The sequence below is a fragment of the Ruditapes philippinarum genome, unplaced genomic scaffold (genome assembly GCF_026571515.1).
Source record: "Ruditapes philippinarum isolate M1 unplaced genomic scaffold, ASM2657151v2 ctg6622_1_1_1_1, whole genome shotgun sequence".
Lineage (NCBI taxonomy): Eukaryota > Metazoa > Mollusca > Bivalvia > Venerida > Veneridae > Ruditapes > Ruditapes philippinarum.
This window is the reverse complement of record NW_026860237.1, coordinates 67,939-88,837: the sequence shown is the minus strand read 5'-3', so window position 1 is coordinate 88,837 and position 20,899 is coordinate 67,939. Positions and strand designations below refer to the sequence as shown.

At 32.5% G+C, this 20,899-nt stretch overlaps 1 protein-coding gene and 1 long non-coding RNA gene across 3 annotated transcripts; both read left to right on the top strand.

The window, feature by feature from the left end:
- The first annotated feature begins 2,514 nt into the window (after window positions 1-2,514).
- Window positions 2,515-11,118, top strand: LOC132759331 (uncharacterized). Of its 2 annotated transcripts, none has more exons than XR_009629696.1 (4): window positions 2,515-2,738; window positions 7,996-8,102; window positions 9,094-9,274; window positions 9,603-11,118. It is a non-coding gene; the product is annotated as an uncharacterized LOC132759331 (long non-coding RNA). The 2 variants fall into 2 exon arrangements; XR_009629695.1 differs by having other exon boundaries at window positions 2,518-2,738; window positions 9,094-9,270.
- Window positions 11,119-12,479: 1,361 nt separating this feature from the next.
- LOC132759330 (uncharacterized) lies at window positions 12,480-15,268 on the top strand. Its single transcript, XM_060751089.1, has 3 exons — window positions 12,480-12,649; window positions 13,031-13,161; window positions 13,715-15,268. The coding sequence occupies exons 1-3, from the start codon at window positions 12,572-12,574 to the stop codon at window positions 13,968-13,970; spliced, it is 465 nt and encodes a 154-aa protein (XP_060607072.1). The 5' UTR covers window positions 12,480-12,571; the 3' UTR covers window positions 13,971-15,268.
- Window positions 15,269-20,899: the final 5,631 nt, after the last annotated feature.

Genomic DNA, 20,899 nt, shown 5'->3' with positions numbered 1-20,899 from the left:
GCGTCCGTTTCCAGTATAAGCGACTTTGTCGGGTCATACTGGTGCCTTTGTCATGATATCTTTGACCTGAGAAAATTCTCATTTATGCACATGATCCCAAATAAACTCTGTATCTTTTTGCAAGAGGTAAGGGGGCTGTAACTTCTGCTAGATTTAGCGCGAATTTATAAAGGTAATTTACCTTCCTAAAGGCCTTTCGACCTTTTCGGGGATTGGCAATTTCATGGTTGCTTCGATCTTAGACGGGTCAGCTTTTAATCCACTTTCTGTGATGATATGACCAAAGAATGTTACCGATTTGGTGCCAATGGTGCAGTTTTGTTCATTGAAACAGATACGCGCGTAATAAGACCTGTGTTAGATGTTTATCATGTTCACATTGGGTGCTTAAAATAAAAATCAACAAGAGTTTGTATTCCGTTTAAATTCCTTTCGAATATTCTGATTGACCTTTTGAGAAAATATATCAACTTGATGATGACATACCGTATGGTAACCGTAAGTACCTGTATCTACCGAAACGAGTGGCGAATGTTGTGACGTTAAGACGATTGTTTGTTGTGAGTTTGTACAGATGCCAATATGCACGAGTACGAATTTAGTAACATACTAAAGTATTTAGCTCCATCGAGCTTTGCTGTTACGTCATCAAGATGTTGATTTGACATAATGAGGTCTTCGTATTGCTTCATGGAGCTGTTTTGGGTCTTAGGCAAATACGTAGAATTTTTCCATTCGGGTTTCTTTCAAACTACAATTGGGTGTACCCAGCCCGTTGAGTTCCGTCATTGCGTTTATAATTTCGTCTTTGACCATTTGCTGAAGGTTCAAGCTTAAGTCGCGGATTTGAACATTGGGGTGTACCGGTACACAACTCGGAGGTGTAATTACTGGAATAGCGTCATCAAGCAGGTGTAGTTTTGCTTTACCAGGGAGATTTGAATACATATTTTTGGCAGTTTATTGTATGTGAGTTTAATTAACCCAAGGTAATGGTGTCTGTATATCCTATAAGTGTCGGCGCGTCACTGTTTACGACATAGAAGTCTAAACTCTCTACGATAGCTACAAGTTAAACCGATCTTTCCTATAACTTTTAATTGTATCACCTGAGTACGAGATAAGTTTAGAATCGGGTGCCTGCAAAGGGATTCTATGCTGAGCGATTCAAGTTTGTGCGCTTAGAGAGTATGTTAACGCTGCTACCTGTTTCAAGTTTGAATTAATGTTTTGGCATTTCAGGCCATCTTTAATGTAAACAAAAGCGCGATTTGGGGCTGGCGATATTTTGTCGCTTACGTTGTCAATGAAATATTTATCTACATAAGAGTCATCACTATTTTCATTTAAATCGTTCGAAAATTCATGAACATGTTTCTGTTTGTTTGAACGGCATTCTTTTGCCCAATGATTGTACTTTTTACATGATTTGCACTGCTGTCCATATGTCGGGCATTTCTGTTTGTGTATGATGTTATGGTATGTTGTACAATATCTACAGGAAGTAGTTTTAGACTTATCCGAGTTGGCACATCCATGTTTGACGTAATTTACATCTTGTTTTGGGTTAAGAATGTCCATTTGTTTTACAATATTCGAAATTTAGCGATATTGAATTGCCTTGTCCAATGTTAAGGATTCTCTTTGTAAATTAATTTTTCCCTCAGTCTTTGGTTATTTTCCCCCAAAGAATAATGCGGCCTCATATCATTGTGTCCGTTGTGGCCATCGTGGTATCTGCATTCATTTGCTTTCAGTTAAATCTTGTGACGAATTATTATATTGTTTCGATCACCCTGCTTTTTCGTTTATTGAATTGGTACCGTACTTGCAAAAATTCGGTTTAGTTTTGGTTGAACGTGACTTTGAAATTTTGTGAAGAATGTGTCGATCTTTTATAATTTTTCATCTGCGTTTAAATTCCAGGATTGCATAATATCTTGCCCCTTTTCTCCTACCCATATTAGAAGGTATGCAATTCTCTCTTCCTCTGATTTTTTGAGGGTTCCACTGAATATTAATTTGACATTCCTTTCAGATTTTTCCTATGTTGTAGGTAATGCAAATTTCAGGTGTAATTGAATTTAATTCCATTGCTTCTATTTTTAGTGACAAGTATATTATCAAGAATATTATATCCCAAATAAGATGTCCAGGTAAAATATAAAACTGTATAATTTTAACTAGTAAGAGACAACAAGAGTACGCCTTAATATTCCAAGATTTAACACACAATTGATGTTACATGTGGCATGCTGTAAAGGCGGAGCTTATCAACAACTAAAGTCTATTTCAAGATTTATCAATATAGAACAATTTCTATAATCGCTTTGAAAAAATAATGAGCCTTATTAAGGCTGTTCAGCATTCGTTATGTTTTTATTTAAATAAAAAAATATTTTCGTGCTGCGATTATAACCTATAACACGTGTGTTTTCTTAACCTAGTTAGATAATGAAGCAATTTTCACACAGAAAAATAACGTTATTACATGTACAGAGTTCGGACATTAAATGATCATGTTACAATTTTAAAACGACATATTGATTATATAACATTAAGTTTATGTTCATGACTGTATGAAAAGATCATTTCAAATTTAAAACGAAGGTCTTTTGTTATACTAGACCTGCTTTTGTTTGAATTGACTGGCTCTGTTCCATAACGTGATTTTATACATAGCATTGGCATAACTTCATTGAAAAACGGTGTTGAACTGCAAATTGGATATTAGAAACGTAAGTTTTGATATATTGAGATATTTCTGATTATTACCCTTTTTGCTTCCAGATAAATATCTGAATCATTTTATCGTTTTATGTTTATAAAGCTTTCTATGTAAGAATCACTATTTTTTATAATTATCCCAAACACTGCCAGTGTGTACATTACTGTTTTTTTTGTTTTGTTTCTGGCTATAGGTTTATTATTATCTATTAAAGGCAGATTAGTCATTATTTCATATCGAAATTGGAGAAACATGATACAACATGACTTGCGGTCCATTATTTGCTTCCGTGTGCACAAAACTTTGATAAATTGTTTAAAAATTTGTTGCACAAAAACACTTTACATTAAAAAGAATAAAATTACATTAACATGCATCCGTTTCATTTAAATGAGGTCAATGCAAGTTGAGAACAGTGGTGATTTAAAAAAACAAATGATAACAATATGAGCCGTGACATGACATTTCCAACATAGTGGTCAAATGACGTAATCGTAGAAACACGACGTCAAAGTTGACGCCAAAATTACCACGTTTTTTTAATTATATATCGCGCGTGTTTTCAATCAGCGCTGTACAGTTTTTAACAGTCGCGGCACCCGTTGCTATCCATGGAGCTTTAAACAATGTATAGCGTGGGCGGGTCCGTTAAATCGTATAATTATTAAATATAATGGCCAGAGGGCGGAGAAGAGTTGCAGTATTATTGTTCTTGTTTTTGCAAGAAAACTACAAGTAATTTCAAGAATTGAAACCAATTAAGCAAATGTGTCAACAATCAGATTCGATCTCGGCAATGAGGTCTGTAAGTTCTGTAGCAGACCCGTTGTTTATAAAAACAAACCAAATGGCATTGTAAAATATTTAATTACCTTTTAACCCCGATTTTCTTTTCTAAAGTATTAAAGACCTTGTACATATGACATGTTTTTCAATTATTAAATATCTTGATGGCTATGTTCAAGATGCTATTGTCTAATATTAAACCAAAGAGCCGTACAAGTTACTGTTTTATAACTGAAGGGCCCCTTAGGCCTACCGTCATACTTGTCACTTGTGTACGATGATTTTAAACTGTTGTACGATTGATTTTAAACAGCTATTTGAAATTGTAAATTTATTATAGATAATTTTCTACCGTATTAATAAAAGTTACATTAAAATAGAATCTTTATAAAGAAGTTGAACTCAGGATAAACAAGGAAACACGGCAGTACTCAAGAGATAGAAATAGATAGATAGATAGATAGGTAGAATCAATGTCTAAAAAATGCAGCGAGCTAGAGGATTCCTTGTTACATCACAGTTTTAGAGAAACGTGAACGCCTAAAATTTCCAATTTGGCCGTAATAGTCTTAAATCAAAAGTACAACTTTTTAATAATAGAATTATTATTACGGTTTTCTTTATCATTTTCGTTTTAGGAGATCAACCAATTGTTCAATTTGATCATGTTTTGTGTTTATGCAATACAAATTAGACACCCATACCTGACCATAATTATTTGTATAACAGAGTTTCCGAAGACGGCGACACATCGATAGGAAATGAAATTCTGGTCGCACCAATACCTTGACCATGTTCTAACGTAGGAAAATTGAAAATCCATTTACTGAGTGGGATAGTTGTGTTCTTTTTAAACATTGTTACTGCGAAAATAAATGCATAGAAAAATTTAGTTCTTCAGATATTAATGACCATATCTTATCTATTAGAGATATGTTAACAAGAGACGTGACAAACAGGCAGAGGCTCGAGAAAGCGCCCAATTACTTGTATCGTTTTGAAGAAAGAAAAATATGCCGTCAGGCTTTCATTTGATATTATATGACATTACAGACTCTTCTTGAGAGCTTTATCGACACGTACATTGGTTCCATGGCGTATCTTCCACGTAAACATGGCAATACTGGACGAAAGCCTATCCTTGCTCTCCATTTTTTTGACGATGTTATTGAAAATAGTGAATTTACGGTTCGTAGTGCTGACTGAGAATGGCGTACCACAGCCAGAGCTGCTCCGAGAGGGCGTGTGATCTCCCTACATCTATCTACATTCATCTTGACAAAGAAAGCCATTCATTCTATTTATGTTTGAGAGTTTACGATCTTGAGAATGGAAAATGTGTAAAAGAAAACATTTGTCAGATTATGGAAGCTTGTGTGGCGCGCATATTGTAATTGCTTCCCCACGTCACATGTTTGTTCGAAATGTGAACAATATCGCAAAGACAGATGTCGATGCTGTGACAGAATCTGAGAAGATGGCCGGGCATCATTATCTATGCAAACACATATTCAGCTAGCACAAGAAGAAAGAAATCTTTATCTGACATTGATTCGTCAAAAAGTAGCAGCCTTAGAGGACAACCGCCGTTGCGTCGGCAATTATACTAGTACAAATACTATACATTTGATTCGCTCCGCATCATGCTCGTCAGATGGGGACCTCTTTACTCTGACACTGAAAAAAGGTTACAATTTATCTACCATTTTCTTTGTTTTCCCATTCTCATTTTGTATTTACAATTGCGTTATATTAGAATGCAGACTATAACTAATTCCAATTATCTACAAATTTTTCAACGCGGCCTTTTTCAGTAATTATGGTTGAATTTCAAACACGCATGAATAAATCGAGGACACCGGCTAGGCCATGAGAAAAACTTACCAAACATTCAATAACATTATCCATTCTGCAACTGAAAAAAAAAAACACTTTATAAAAATAAGTACGGAGTAGATTCTCGTCCAAAGACTTAAATTAAATAAACGTTTCTACCACATTCTAAAAAAGTGCACTTACCATGTGCAATTCTATACCATAATGAAGTTATTTTAAATTTTGTGCAGTATTTAGATTTATTCATCAAAAACGAAACACGCATAGGTAGGTTTTTTAATGACGGGAAAAAATACCGGATGTTTTTAAAAATTAACAATGCTTGTTTTATACATAGCATTATTCATTTGAGAACTTTGTAAAAAAAAAAATTAAAAAGTTATGAAGTATGAATATTTGTTTAGGTACAAGTATTGGCTATCCGCACCGATGGAGGATCCACGCCGTATCTTTTTTTGATGGAGAGCAGTGCATCGCGTAGACGGGAAAGCTGTTCACACGGTCCAAAATGTTAATTAGATATTGATGACCATGCGTTGGTAAACAGGAAGATATATTGTTACATTACATTGCTAAAACTGCGCTGGGTAATTTGCTATTTTAAACCTTTTTCTAAAAGGAACTCTTTATTGAAATAAATAATCGTGACAAACTAAATAAGCTTATTGATAAATAGAAAATATGTTTAAATTGCAATTTATGAACTGATTCTTTTTTGTTTTGTTTGTTAACGATCACGCCGACTCTGTTCCGAGTCCCTATGTAAATGTATAAATAAAATGTGAATGAATGAATGAATGAATGAATACATGAATGAATGAAACCAGTAAAGTTCATAAAATAAATGAATAAATAAATTAAAATTATTGCCAAAAATAACACATTATGTCCGTAAATTATTCCAGAATGGACATGGTTTGACTGGAAGACATAATTTAATCAGTATTACAAAGCCATACCGGGAATTTTATCATATCAACATTTCAGGTGTCAATGTTATACTTTTTATACAGATTTTCTTTTATCATTCTTTACGAATAAATTTACGTTGTGTTATGAAATTATCTTTATGAAATGACAGTGGCTAGCCGCACGGGGCCGTATTGCTAGAAAAAAGTTCTAGCCATACCTTAGTCACCGTACAGACTAGCCTATACACACTGTTGATGCTAAGCCGTACGGCATTTTTTTTTTAAATGCAAACTTTCTTTCCTTGAGTATCATGAAAACTTTAAACAATTAACGTAAATATATTATTTTTTGGCGTTTGATGATCGGAAGTTTTCTCTAAAAATCACAGATTTTGATTAAAGTCCGTGCGAAAGTACAGGGGAAATAAAACTGAAATATTATTAAAGCATGTCTATACACGTAATACAGTTGTAATAAATTTTTATCTTGATCATTTTAGCGGACAAAGAAAATTTCTGTTCATGATACAGCGCAGTTCAGTGCGTATAGGCTAGACGTGCGCGACTGTCTTAACTTTTGGCTAGCAGTTTGGGTCCGTACGGTTAGCCACTTTCTTATGAGATATATTTTTACATAAGTGTTTTGTGAAAGTATAAATTAGTATTTCAATATATATTTTCAATCCATGGTTCCAGAATTGAGCCACAATAGACCTGGCGAGGTAACTGTGAGGAAAACTCCCGATGGTGACGAAAGATCGTTCAAACTCTTACGATATTCGGACACTACGTTCACTGGCAGAAACAAATGCCACCTGTACTACAGCCAGGCGGTCTCTTCATTTGAAAGACAGATGTACTTATACAGATCTGTACGTCCATTTGTGAGACAAGTTTCGCGAGATGAAACGTGCCCGTTACCTACAAGAGAAGAGTAACTCTTCCGCTGGAAATACAATAAAATTAATCTATGTACTGAAAATCTAAAAGTTGATAATATAGTATAGTGGAAAAAAGACTGTGTAATTAAACACATATGAGAACGACGTTGTTAATTATTTGAATAATCAATTTTGCATGCATTGTCTTATTTGAAAATATTTTTCCAGGATTATTATGTTAAGCAAAATAATTTTCCGTTTAGTCAAACTGACGTACTTTTTAACGACGTCGTACTTTTAAACGACGTCGTCACTAACGTCAACTTAAACGCCGTCACCAACAACAGGTGTATGATAAAAAAGTATTATAAAACAAGTTTTCATCGTCCAAAAATAATAAAATTTGTTTCAAATGATTCAGAAAAGATTGCTTTTTGAGAATCTTTGAAAAAGTGAAAATGTCAAATTTGACCACTATGTTGGAAATGTCATGTCACGGCTCATATATTTTTAAGCTTATTCAATGTAGAAAGGAGGGGACAGTAAACAAAATAAAGTCAATGGTTTTATGATTATTTAATTTTAAGATTTGCAACGTATTAAGTTATATGACAATAACGTGCTTGTTGGGCAAAATATACAAAAAAAATCTATGTTCACCTGCCGATAAGATTTCTTAATTATTTAAGATAATGTCATTTGCTTTAGAAGAGACCACTTTCTGTTTCAATAACCTTGGACTTTCAAACATTATACGATGTTAGATAAGATTAAAAATAAATGCTGTATTTTGTGACTGGAATGTACAAAAGCCACTGCAGCAATATATCTATGAAATAGTTTCTTTGATTAGGGAAATGTCTGACGAAGAGGTTATTAAAGTAGCTTCGACAGTAGGGACAGCTCCGCTGTGGGTGCCGGTAGCTGCCGCAGGTGGCCTTGTTTATGGTGCAGGAAAAGGTAAACGTGTTGTCTCAGACAAAATCGAAACAGAAAATAACAAGTACAATGAGTTGAACCAATGAAAATATCACGGAATCTTAGATAAAACATACGGTGGCGCAAAGATGACATTTGTGCGTTTTTATTTATCTCATGCGCACGAGATACTATGTCTTGGGCACAAGTTACTAAGTCGTGGCCACGAGATAATTAAGTGGTCCACACGAGATACTATGTCGTGGCTACGAGATAATTAAGTCGTGCACACGAGATACTATGTCGTGGTCACAAGTTACTTAGTCGTGGTGACGAGATAAGTAAGTTGTGCACACGAAATACTATGTCTTGGCCTCGAGTTACTAAGTCGTGGCCACAAGATAAATAAAAGACTTAACGACGCACGACTTAATTATCTCGTTGCCACGAATTAGTAACTCATGACTATCACATAGAATCTCGTGCGCACCTATCTATTATCTCGTGGCCACGACTTAATAACTTGTGGCCACGACACAGTATCTTGTGCGCACAATTTAATTATCTCGTGGCCACGACTTAGTAACTCGTGGTCACGACTTAGTAACTCGCGGCCACGACAGAATATCTTGTGCGCAAGATAAATAAAAACACACGCATGTCACCTCTGTACCACCTTAAAAACAACCTAGATGTTTGTAAACATTAAAAACGATAATATTTATCAGAGGTTTACACCTTTGGACTTGTTTGAGCTGAGGCCTGTTGATGTTAATATTTTTGTACCGATATGAGATGCAACTTATTCAAACATAAGATCTTCATTAAGTTTTATAATTTATTATAACATATAAGATTAAAGATAAACGCACGCGCAATGCTCTCAAAACCGCACGCGTATATACGTCTTTATTGTTGAAATAACAATGAAAAAGATGTACGAAACACGTTAGAAAGAAGACTTTATAAACTACTGATACATGTAGATATTTATTTTTGAAGGTTCTTTATTACAAAAAGTTCCTCGCTTCAGGCCTCGATGCTGCAAACGACTTCGGGAAGAAGAATGGCCCTTTAGCTGGTATAGCAGCCTCGCCATTTATTGTTGGTGCCAATATTATAGCTGGTCCATTCAGAGGAATCAAGAAAGTGGGCGATGTGATGGTAGGGAAAAAGAAGAAAAAGTAAACTTTGTATTATCAAGCACTGTGTGAGTGAGTGTTTTGCATTTTGACAATTAAATATTTCTTCACTCATCCGAAGGTATATGTTACGAAAAATGACAATTAGCCATATAAGAATTTTTGGTAATTTTATTTTCCATTTTTCTATAACATTGACAAAGGCTTGTCATTAATATGATTGATTTATGTTTTTTTTTAATTTAAATTTAACTCATCGGCAATGCAATTTCTTGAGTTTTCTTGACGTTTTGTTTCAAAATGGTAAAATATAACATATAAATCATAAAAGCATCAGTTTGTTCATTTTGAGGGAGAAACAACTGTCACAAAGTTTTCTTTTTTTCTCTCTTTATTTCAGGGGATGGCTTGTATGAAATACCAGTCAATCAATTACTATTTAACTTTTTTATATCTCTACCGGATTCTTTTCAATTAATTTTGACATTTATTAATCTTTCATTCATCACAGTTTAATCAGTGCATATATACAATAATGTCTCGTCTGCTAGCGTTTCATTTTTTAGATTTTTTTTTATGATTATACACAGATTTAATTGCATAGTACAATTTGCATTTTATATCATAAATTTCGACGTTATGAATAACATTATGATCACCAGACAAAACCAAATACATAAACATTTGAACTGAAGACCAATGGAATGTTTTTGAAGTGTTGTTCCTATCCCATTGAAGATATCATGTAACCATTTTAGTTAATCTTTGATATTGTTAAATATGTATATGACGGTCTAGATCTTATAAACATAATTATGTTGAAAATATTATATCTTGTTCTTGTTTGTAACTTTATTTAATTATATCTCCCAAAATTTTTGGGAGACATATTGTTTTTTTTGCATTCGCCGTCTGTCTGTCCGTCCGTCTGTCTGTCCGTCCGTCAGGTTGTCCGTCCTTAGTCCTGAGTACCATCCTTAGTTGTGCACATCACCGGTACGTTCCGCTTCACTGCACAAAATGGCCACCAGAGAGAGATAAAAATAGAAAATTATTGTCCGGCCTACACAGGTCAAGCTACTGGTGGGATTTCAACCAAACTTTACAGGAGTGATCAGTACCATCCTTAGTTGTGCATATTTACGGCACGATCCGGTTTGCTGCACAAAATGGCCGCCAGGGCTAAAATAGAAAATTCTTGTGCGGCCTTCTCAGGTCAAACTACTAGTGGGATTTCTACTGAACGTTACAAGAGTGATCAGTAACATCCCTAGTTGTGCACAACACCGGCACGTTCCGCTTTGCTGCACAAAATGGCCATCAGAGCTATAAAAAGAAAAACTCTTTTCCGGCTTTCACAGGTCAAGCTTATGGTAGGAGTTCAATGAAACTTCACATGAGGGACTGGGAGACATATGCTTTTGTGATATTAACCCTTCTAGTTTACATTTCATGATGCACACTCAATTTCTAAGTCTGAAATAATAAATTATATAATCAGAAACTTTTCCGAGTCGTATCTTCAGAAATCACAAAAAGGTTTAATGTATAATTTATTCGTACCATTTACATTTCCTTAACCAAGTGCCACGACAAATTTCTCATATTGACTTTTCCATTGTTCAAACAAGACAATTTAAAGACAATTTCAAATTATGTAGCGGTTGCCTGAATAACGAATAGCGGAAGTGCAGACCATGACAAGACTGCGCGGCTGTACCGGCTGACATTGGTCTGCAATGGTTGCATGGGTACATTCATTTGGCACCAGTAGGCTAAGGGTTACACACTCACAAATATATATATATATTTTTTACTGCAATATTCATGACATTTCATTAGTTACTGCTTTTCTGTCAAGTTGATAAAGTGTATGTAAGTCATGTAACTGAAATAAAAATTTATATAAGATTTAATCGGGTCGGATGTTTTTTTATATTTATTGTTTGTTTGTTGTTCATGGTTGTTTCCATAGTTTTCAGCCAAAAAAAAAAAAAAAAAAAACAAAAAAAAAACCAAAAAACAAAAAAACAAAAAAAAACCAAAAAAAAAAACAACAAAAAAAAAAACCAAAAAACAAAAAACGAAAATATATATATTTAACACCAGTAAATCAGGTGGAATTTCACCAAAATAGGTAGATTATTCATAACTGAAATGTGAAATGTAAACACTGATCCAAACAGCATGTTCGAACAGATCAACAACAAGAATATTCCTTTCATGTGAAAAAGATATCCAGCTAGCTTACGGAACGTCGGTAGTTCTAATCAGATACCCGTCCGTGCCTGAAATAATGCACGGAAGGGCACCCGAGGGTTCCTCAACCAGTAAAGCTGGAACATCGCCATATGACCTATACTTTGTGACATAAAGCCCAATCAATCAAACAAACAAACAAACAAACAAACAAACAAACAAACAAACAACAAGAATAGGAAAACATGTGATTTACACTAACGCTATTTAATAAGAACCATTCAAGACTGACGTTTTTAACTTGAAGCGTTACCGCATGTTTCGAATAAATAGCCCATACCAATACCTGTTAGTTAGATACTTACTTTTTCGAAAGTCCAAAGGTTATTACACCCGCTTTCAAAAACATAATGAATGGCTTTTCCAGAAATTCATTAAACAGCTAATTACACATATGCATTCAATCTCTTCTAATTTACAAAAAAACCCAACTTAGTTTAGTGTTTTTTGCTAGAAAGAAAACAATCCAGGTTTTGCAAAATGCACCATTTACCAAAATCTGATGATGTAAAAATCTACTTATGGACGTTATCAATATGACAAAAGAAGGGGATACTAACTTTAGAGTATAAAAATGTTTTAGCATGTTTTATGCTACAAACATTTTCATATTTATGCAACATTTTATTTTATTCATTTCATTTATTTACTTTAATTGTTTTGATATATCATGTAATTATATGTTTAAATCAGAATTCTATGCTTCTATCAAGGTTAATCCAAATATTATACTGGAAGATTGATGGAGTGTAAACAAACAAACAAACAAGGGGGAAATACTTTCGAATATTCTTTTAAAGCTTTAACAACAGAAAGTTTTAAATTATGTAATTCATACATTGGTTAACATGATTTAACAGTTAAGTTTAAACGAAAACAAAACATTGTTGGGGGGTTTGCGGTTAACAACATCCTGTTATATACGAAAACAACAGTCATTTTACATATACAAAACAATATTAAATCATGCTTAATTAACAACAACCATTTATGCATTACAAAAGATTGCATTGTGAATGATATTGAATGTTACCACAAGAAAAAAAAACATCTGCAAACTTATGTTTACAAGAAGACGAAAGCGCGAATATATAGTTACGATTAATACATATGAGACATGAAACTATAACAAAGCATTGTTGGCAAAGGAAAATAATCGTCGATAGATCTAATATCATCAACATTACGGTAAGTTTAATTTAATTTGATAATTTGATTATGATTTAATAAACGTCTATTTATGATGTTTACTTAGGATATAACTAAATTGTAGACTTTTTTAAAAAAATAAAAATTTATGCTGATTTCTATGGCATATGTGTATTAGATATTCGTATTCTTTGTTTAATATTAATACACTTGCTATCATTTCTTAAATATCTTTTAAAATGCTTAGAACAACAATTTGTTTAGTACTGACAATAAAACATTTTAATTATGTTTCAAATAAACATCATAATACAGGAAAACTGAATGAGTCTACCGGTTTTCTTGGTTGTGCGTTTTATCTTTCATCTTACCTTATTTAAAAATTCATATACTCTATTTTAAACGGTCTAATTTTTACAGGAAATGAAGTCAAACAAGCTCGTTATAATTGTTCTTTTCCTGGTTGCGTTTTGTTTGCCAGAGATGTTGGGATCAGGTGGTGGTAATTCTGGTTGTAAAGCGCGAGCATTTTTTTATGGACCAGAATGCAGGTAAATTTTAAATTATAAAGATTTTGACACGTTATATGACCCTATCATATACAGTTGTTTTCAAATATAACCCGAGTCGCTAGGTCGAGGGCTTTATTGCAAACGATCATATAAACTGTCAAGAACATACATGTGTGTAAACTTATATTTAAGAAGAAAAAAAGAAATAAAATTTATTCATAGACTGGCAGCAGCCGTTTATATATATTATATGTGTATATAGATTACATAAATGTCACGATTATCCAATTAAAAACGACGTTACAAACGTACAGTGTAATAATTCCGGATATATGAATTTAATTGAAAGGTTTATTTTTTTTGCAATTATGAAATGCCTTTATAAGTAGTTTATTTTGTTTAGCATTATATTGATTACTTTGTTTTAACGTACCAAACATATTGTTTAATTAGGTGGTGAAAACATTTCATTTATTCAATAACCTCAAAAGATTAATCCAATAATTCGTGATCAAGCACAATGTTTCTCAAATATGCAAAAATATAAGACTTGTTCGATATGATATAAAACATGTTATTCATGTCAATTTAGGGCCTCAGTATCTGGAAGACCGGACGCTAGAATATCATATCATATCGGCTTTTTTAAAAAGACAAAACTTTGCTGCAAAGCGTATACCTGTCTTAGAAATAAGTGCAGTCTACAAAGTGTGGGATGTAGCAACAACGTACAGTTGGAAACAGTAAGTCTGCCCTGGGATAACGCCGTTGAGACGCCAAGGGTGCAATGTAAAGGCAGTCCTAATGAAACAAATTATTACTTTTTTTATTATACGACAAGAACATAAAACATTTTTCACGAATGTCTACACGTTTTAAAGAACATACCTTCAAATGTGTGAGTATATGTTTGTGTTGATTAAGAAATTGTAATAATGAGTAAAATATTTACAAATCATACAAGAATTCTACCTGACGTACTCAACATCAATGACAAACAAAAATAAAACTCTCAAATATCACAGGGTAGAATATTTGTGATACAATAGTATATTTTTCAATTTTGTTTTGTAAGATAAACAAAGCGGATAGCTTATATTAAAGCTTTTTTTCTAGGAATAAATATGTTTTTAATTATTTTAATGTTTTGAAAGAAATTCTTAACTAAAATTGATGCTTTCCATTTGAAGTTGATTTGTCTTGAATGGATACATTTTCTACGGGTATTTCAAATATTGATAAAAACAATAGGAGTGTATCATATAGATATTTTTTTCATATAATATTGCTGTTAAAAATTGTTGATAAATTCCTAAGTGAAGTAGTATGAACATTTAAATAAGATGAATAATATTATTCTTTTTCTAGATCGATTTATTACCTGCTATATGAATATTTGTAATATCAGTTCATGTATCTCAAACTTGCAAACAATAATCATATATGAGCCGTGCCATGACAAAACCAACATAATGGGTTTGCGACCATCATGGATCCAGACCAGTCTGATCAGGATCCATGCTGTTCGCTTACCAACTCTATTACAAGTAGAGAAACTGATAATCCTGATCAGACTGCGCGAATGCGCAGGCTGGTCTGGATCCATGCTGGTCGCAAACCCATTATGTTGGTTTTGTCGTGACGCGGCTCATATCATTCTTTTGTGGTTAGTTGTTATGTCTGATACTAAATATAATCAACATAATTATTTATATTATAACAGATAGTCCATTATAGACCAATTCACTTTAAAAGCGGGCTTTGCAGATAACCGTCTGCACAAATAACAAAACTACAAATTGTAATTAGAAGAAAAGATATGCAAATATACATATATGATGTCATGGCTTTTATACCTAAATTTGTGTTGTTAATTTTACATTCAGAAAAGATTTTACGAATTTACTTTTTTTTCAAATATATAGATCTACCATGCTGAAATTTGTAATTCAAAAATATTGATAATTGCTACGCAGTCTCTTTGTATGTATAAAATAAACATGGTTTGAATTATTCCCATGTAAATATATCATGTTTTATACCCTATATAGTATAGGTTGACACAATATCAATATACATGTATTGTGTCATTAAAAGAGCTGGAAGTTTATTTTAAAAGAAAATAAAATTAGTTTATACAAATTTATTTTAGTGCGATTTTATTGGAAGCTATAAGCTTATTGAAAAACTCTTGAATCCGTTCCTGGAACCAACCAGTACTTAGCAATAAATGTAAAGTTTCTTGCCTAAGGAAACAACGGCTTGCCCCTGACAGGGTTTGAACCCGCGCGGTCAGCAATCCTTAGATTACTAGTCCGACGCGTTAACCACTCTATAAATTGAACATACCATGCTCTGTTTAGCAGATTTATTGTTCCATTTTTATATTTAAGTGGTTTTAATAGTAATACTGTTGCTTTCAAGTCAGAGAGACGATTTCAGTGTGTTTGCAATCATTATTTGAATAAAAAAGATTAAGATCTATATGTATTAAATTGCATGAACATAACAGGAACGATGCAGTTCATGGAAATCATTCCAGATTAATAGTATTGTATATTAAGTAACTTAAATCTGAAATTAAATTTCTTAGCTGTAGATGTGATAGTTAATTGTAAAATGCTTGGTTCACAAACCACTTAAAGCACCCTTAAATTTAGAAACAAGAAAACCTGAAAGGCAGATCAATAAACGCCATAACACAGCTTTGTTTAGTAATAAAAAATAATCTTCAAATTAGGGAAGAGACCATCATAAACTTTTCCAAAATCATGTTATCTTAACCTTCTAAATGACACTAAATCACCGCCATAATGGAAGCATTTTTTCCATAGGTGCATGGTTTGTCAGTCTTTTGTAGAGGTCTTATAGTCAATGCTACATGCCAAATACATAAGCTCTGAGCATTGTAGTTCACACAATTAGACTTATAAGTATATTTTCCTACTAAAGTTTATATAACTTAAGTTATCCAGGGCCAGGCCTATGCTTAATATCAGTTTAGCAAAGGTTTACAAGGCAATGTTACATGTAAAAATTTCTAAGCTATGTATTTTGTATTTTGTGATTACAATAAATGTGTTTTCCTATATAAGTCTACATAAATAAAGTAACCCCTTGGTCAGAGCTAATATTGACCAAAGGGGCATGATTAACCTTTTACCCCATGAGCATATTGCGAAAAATGGCCGTTTTTATTGAAAAGCCTCCTGTACCAAATTCAAACTGGTTTGAAACTATGAAAAATGCTTCAATACTAATGAAACTTGGCACAAATATTGACTACACCATAGCCTCTGTAACAGCATGCTCAATGGTAAATTTCCTGTTACCATGGCAACGGGGGGACGTCTCAAAATTGCCAAAAATCACTATTTTGCATTGTTTTTTTCCATCAAAACTGATTTCAAAGTGCTGCAACTTCTCAATGAATTGAGATAGAGTAAAAGGCTTTTCAGCGTCGGTTACTAGTTACCCTAAGATCGACTTGAGGCCACTTTTAGCCTGTCACATGTCCAAAATTTTCTTGACGATGAGGGGACTCCGCCCCCCTTCTAACCCCCCAAAATAGAAGGGGGCACATCCCCCTTATGACAAACCCCTGATGTTATATTTGGATGGGGGACGGCGCCGAAAAAGTGGTCACTTTTTTAACAACATTTCTCAAACGAAAAACAGTGTTTGGGGCCTAAATAGGGCATTTTTTCACTGTTTGAGGCCTCAAAAAAGGGAGGGCAAAAAGCCGTCGAAACACGCTCATATAAGGGAAAAGGTTAATATAATTTTGTACAAGTTCACATGCTAAACATCTAAGCCCTGAGCATTGTAGTTATGCACTTTTAAAGACGAAACTGTTTTTCCTATATATATAAATCAAATTATAATTTTGATTCGGGAAGGCCAAACATGCACATTTTCCCGTTCTAACATTTCTGCCAAAAAGTCAGAGCGGAGACGAAAGTTTGAACTTCATTCATTATGACTAAGTGTTACATTGACCTTCACCCTAGGAATGACAAACCTGCTTTGCTTATCTTCTCCTAATGATTAACATTTCTGCCAAGTTGTTTCAATTTCTTTCTATCGATTAAAACATTACACAGCAGATATGAAATTGCTAACAGACGGATGGACGGACGGTCCACCAGGTGCATAACAATTCACGCCGAAATCATTTTTGTTTTGGAATATTAAAATGACTTAACTTTATTAACAGTGCATTTAATAATAGTGAAATATTAAATTTCAACCGAATTCAGCACCTTTTCGATTTAATCTTGTAACTCTGTCATTGAAGTTGATGAGCCGATATGGCTTCATTATTATGGTATTTATGACCGGCAAGACATAACTACTCGTTGTCAATGACTTTAATAATTTCCTACACAATGCTACAGACCTACAATGGTTTATTGATAGCCCTGACTTAGTGCCTTAACAATAATGTATCAGGTGCATTATAAAATGATATTAATAATATAATAAACTTTACACATTTTGATTGTTAATCTGTTTTAAAATACAACAGTTAAACGATCAATTTCAGTAGGTTGATATGATAAAAATTAAAGTAACAATGGAAGTAATAATACATTGAATATTATAAAGCATTTATTTCAAAAAGACCTTTTCTAATATGGAACTTATGTAAGGAAAAAAGTAATATTTTCAGAAATTACCATGGTAGTTGATTTAGGTCTTTTAGATTGATAATGTTCATTTTTGTTCACATTTTTGTTCACATTGTGTGTTGATAGATAGCTTTATCATAAAAATGATATATATAAACAAAAAAAAGAAAAAAAAAAAAAAAAAAAAAAAAAAAAAAAAACAACGAAAAAAAAAAAAAAAAAAAAAATAAAATAAAAATAGAAATAGCAAAAAAAAAAAAAAAACAAAAGAAACAAACAAACTAAAATTGTAAAATTAAACAAAAAGTGTTATTTCTATCTAAACAAATCAGTTAGAATTTATTGCAAAGATATTCAATTTTTAACCTAAAAAGCATTCGACTTAATTGAAGCAATAATGTAAATCAAACTTTTTTTCGACAAAAAATTACTACATGTCGGATTGATGGAGCAACAGTCTTGCAAATTTGCACGTAATTACTTTGTTTTATTATTACCATTTCAATGGAAAAGAAGCCTGGGGATATGTTTTGATTACAATATTAATGTCAATCACCTCTGTCTCTAAAACGTGTAAGCTGATTTAAGCGTATAATATTATATCGAACATCTTAAAAATGTTTTTCCAATGATTTTGAGGTAATTTTAGTCCTTATGTCAATGTTTCTTTGAGTTGCTATGTTTCCTGCTAAAATGCTTTTTTGTACATCGTGAATACAATTACCACAATTGAGAGTGATTATGCATCAAGTAGGGCACAACCTGGATATGACAGAGAGCCACTGAATCTTCTGGTGACGATAGTTGGTCAATATATAATGCAATATGTTCAATAAATTGAATCGATAAGCAAAAACTTCACAATTTTCTATTTAAATCCTCCCAAATTATATCCTCTAGAAATACTTTGTTTCTAATCCGATTTTAAATGCTTCAACATAACAGTATTTTCTTGTAAATAAAATTCTTTATCAGTTGATTATAAACATGATTTTTGTATCATTTGAAAAAGAAAGCATAGTATAAATTACTTAAACACAAGAATCATAGATTAGCTGTAAATACATCAGATATTATGGAGGACTGTTTCCTGCAAATGACACTCATTATAATATCCAACTGACAATTATCAATTCTAAACATAATGTCAACGAGTGCAACAGATAAATGTAACTACAACTATGAACTATAACCTCTCATGGAAGCTGGTCAGTGATCTGTGGATGAAACTTCAACTGTGTGCAAAAGCAATAGAACTAATTTAATTTGGCAAATTGTAAGTGAGTGGCTATACCTGCAACTTTTGGACTTCGTTTGTCCACCACTTCTCATTCCAATACATACAATTGCAAGTTTGCAAACAAACTTTGTATGACTCTGTGGAAAAAGACCCATTCAGTACGAGAATGACGTTTTCATTATAGTTCATTATTAAAGTTTTTTCTGGTACGATGATCCTGTGGTAGCGGAAAAGAAGAGAACTTTAGTTCCATACGTTATCTGAGGTAGCTCGTTTTGATGATACCGTGTTTGTGAGCTGTTCACCTCAAACAAAAAGTCGCAAAACGTCCGAGTTTCTTAGTTGTCTTCCCACAACACCTAGCAGGAAGCGCAATAATTCAATCTCTAAATAAGACACAAATTTTAAAAGGTGCTTGAAATAAGCCATGTCTTGAAATGAAAGACATTTAGTTAGTAATTTTTAAATTACCCTAAAGGTATTTAAGCATGCCTAGCGACGTCAGGTTTAGTAGAGACATTTTTAAGAATAGCTTGAAATACCTTCAGACTATATTGGTGCAGACTGTCTGACAACACCTTTAAATTATAAATCATGATCAGATGCAATGTCCACTTGAAATAGTCTTTTATATATAGTAGATAACACATTCATAAACATATAAATTAAATATTTAGTTTTACACTTTAAGTTATTGATATTTACAGGTCTTTGACTGTAGTTATATAATGCTCCTCTTACATTTTTTTGTAAAATGTAAATAATAAAACTAAGTTCTTGATATATAATAGATGTTGTGTTTTGATTAGTAATTTCATTAATAACTTGTAGAAAATCAGTTAATTTTAGAGGGTTAAATTTGTAAAAATGAGTAATATAATTGTTAATCTAATTGAAGATTTTGCAAAGTAATCATAATTTAATTGTTTTTATTTTATCGGTATGCCAATTGAATACACTACCGTCACTTCAAACGAATGAAAGTGAACCGTTTGATACACAGAAAAGTACTTTATATGCACCATCAGTTTACCTATCAAAACATATTCATTTGACATTGTAGATAATTTTGACAGACTGACTCAAATTCTATTCTCTTAAACTATTTGAACGTGATAAAACAAATACATACATTTAGTGTTACAAAATGTAACTTAAAACAGACATTTATGAACATAAGTGCTGATAGACGGTGTATTCCCTATGGTTTAATAACTTATATTGTGATTTCATTCGAACAGACAGCGTTGGAAAATATCTGATATATGGAAAACTAAACTAAGCCAAAAGATAAAGCGTTGTTTTCATGTTATAGCTAGTTGTGATTGGAGCCGATACACATTACATTTAATATAACAAAGAACATTTTAAATGTATAAGTACATAACAACAACAACAACAACAACAACAACAACAACAAACAACAAACAACAAACAAACAACAAAACAATAATATATTAGTTAATAAGAGTATGTGGTCATTTTAAAAGAAAACTGTTCTTATAAACTTGGTTTTACCCAATTTAATTCAAAGATTAAAAAGGAAATAATTTAAAGCTAGGTTGAACATATTCTACTGTACATTGAAGAGAATATTTCTTATGTTTCAAATATTCGAAATACTTTCATATTCTAGTTGGTTGAACGATTTTTTGTCATCAGGCAAATATAATTGATAATTTTTACCACATTTACCCTTTGATACTTTCTGTTTATAACACAGATATGTTTGCTAATAAAGATTCAATGGTCTTAAATATCATGCACTTGATAAATAATTAACCTTCGAATAATGTTTATTTTCACTTTAATATTTAAACAGAGTACGCCTTAAATGTAGTAAGATCATTTGTTTTGCACAAAAAATATGTAATAATGTAACGTCATATATTCTAGAATTTTCGTT

Coding starts and splice junctions, on each gene's coding strand:
- LOC132759330 (XM_060751089.1), top strand. CDS start 12,572: ATGAGACATGAAACTATAACAAAGCATTGTTGGCAAAGGAAAATAATC. Junction 12,650..13,030: donor CTAATATCATCAACATTACG/GTAAGTTTAATT, acceptor TAATTTTTACAG/GAAATGAAGTCAAACAAGCT. Junction 13,162..13,714: donor TTTTATGGACCAGAATGCAG/GTAAATTTTAAA, acceptor ATGTCAATTTAG/GGCCTCAGTATCTGGAAGAC.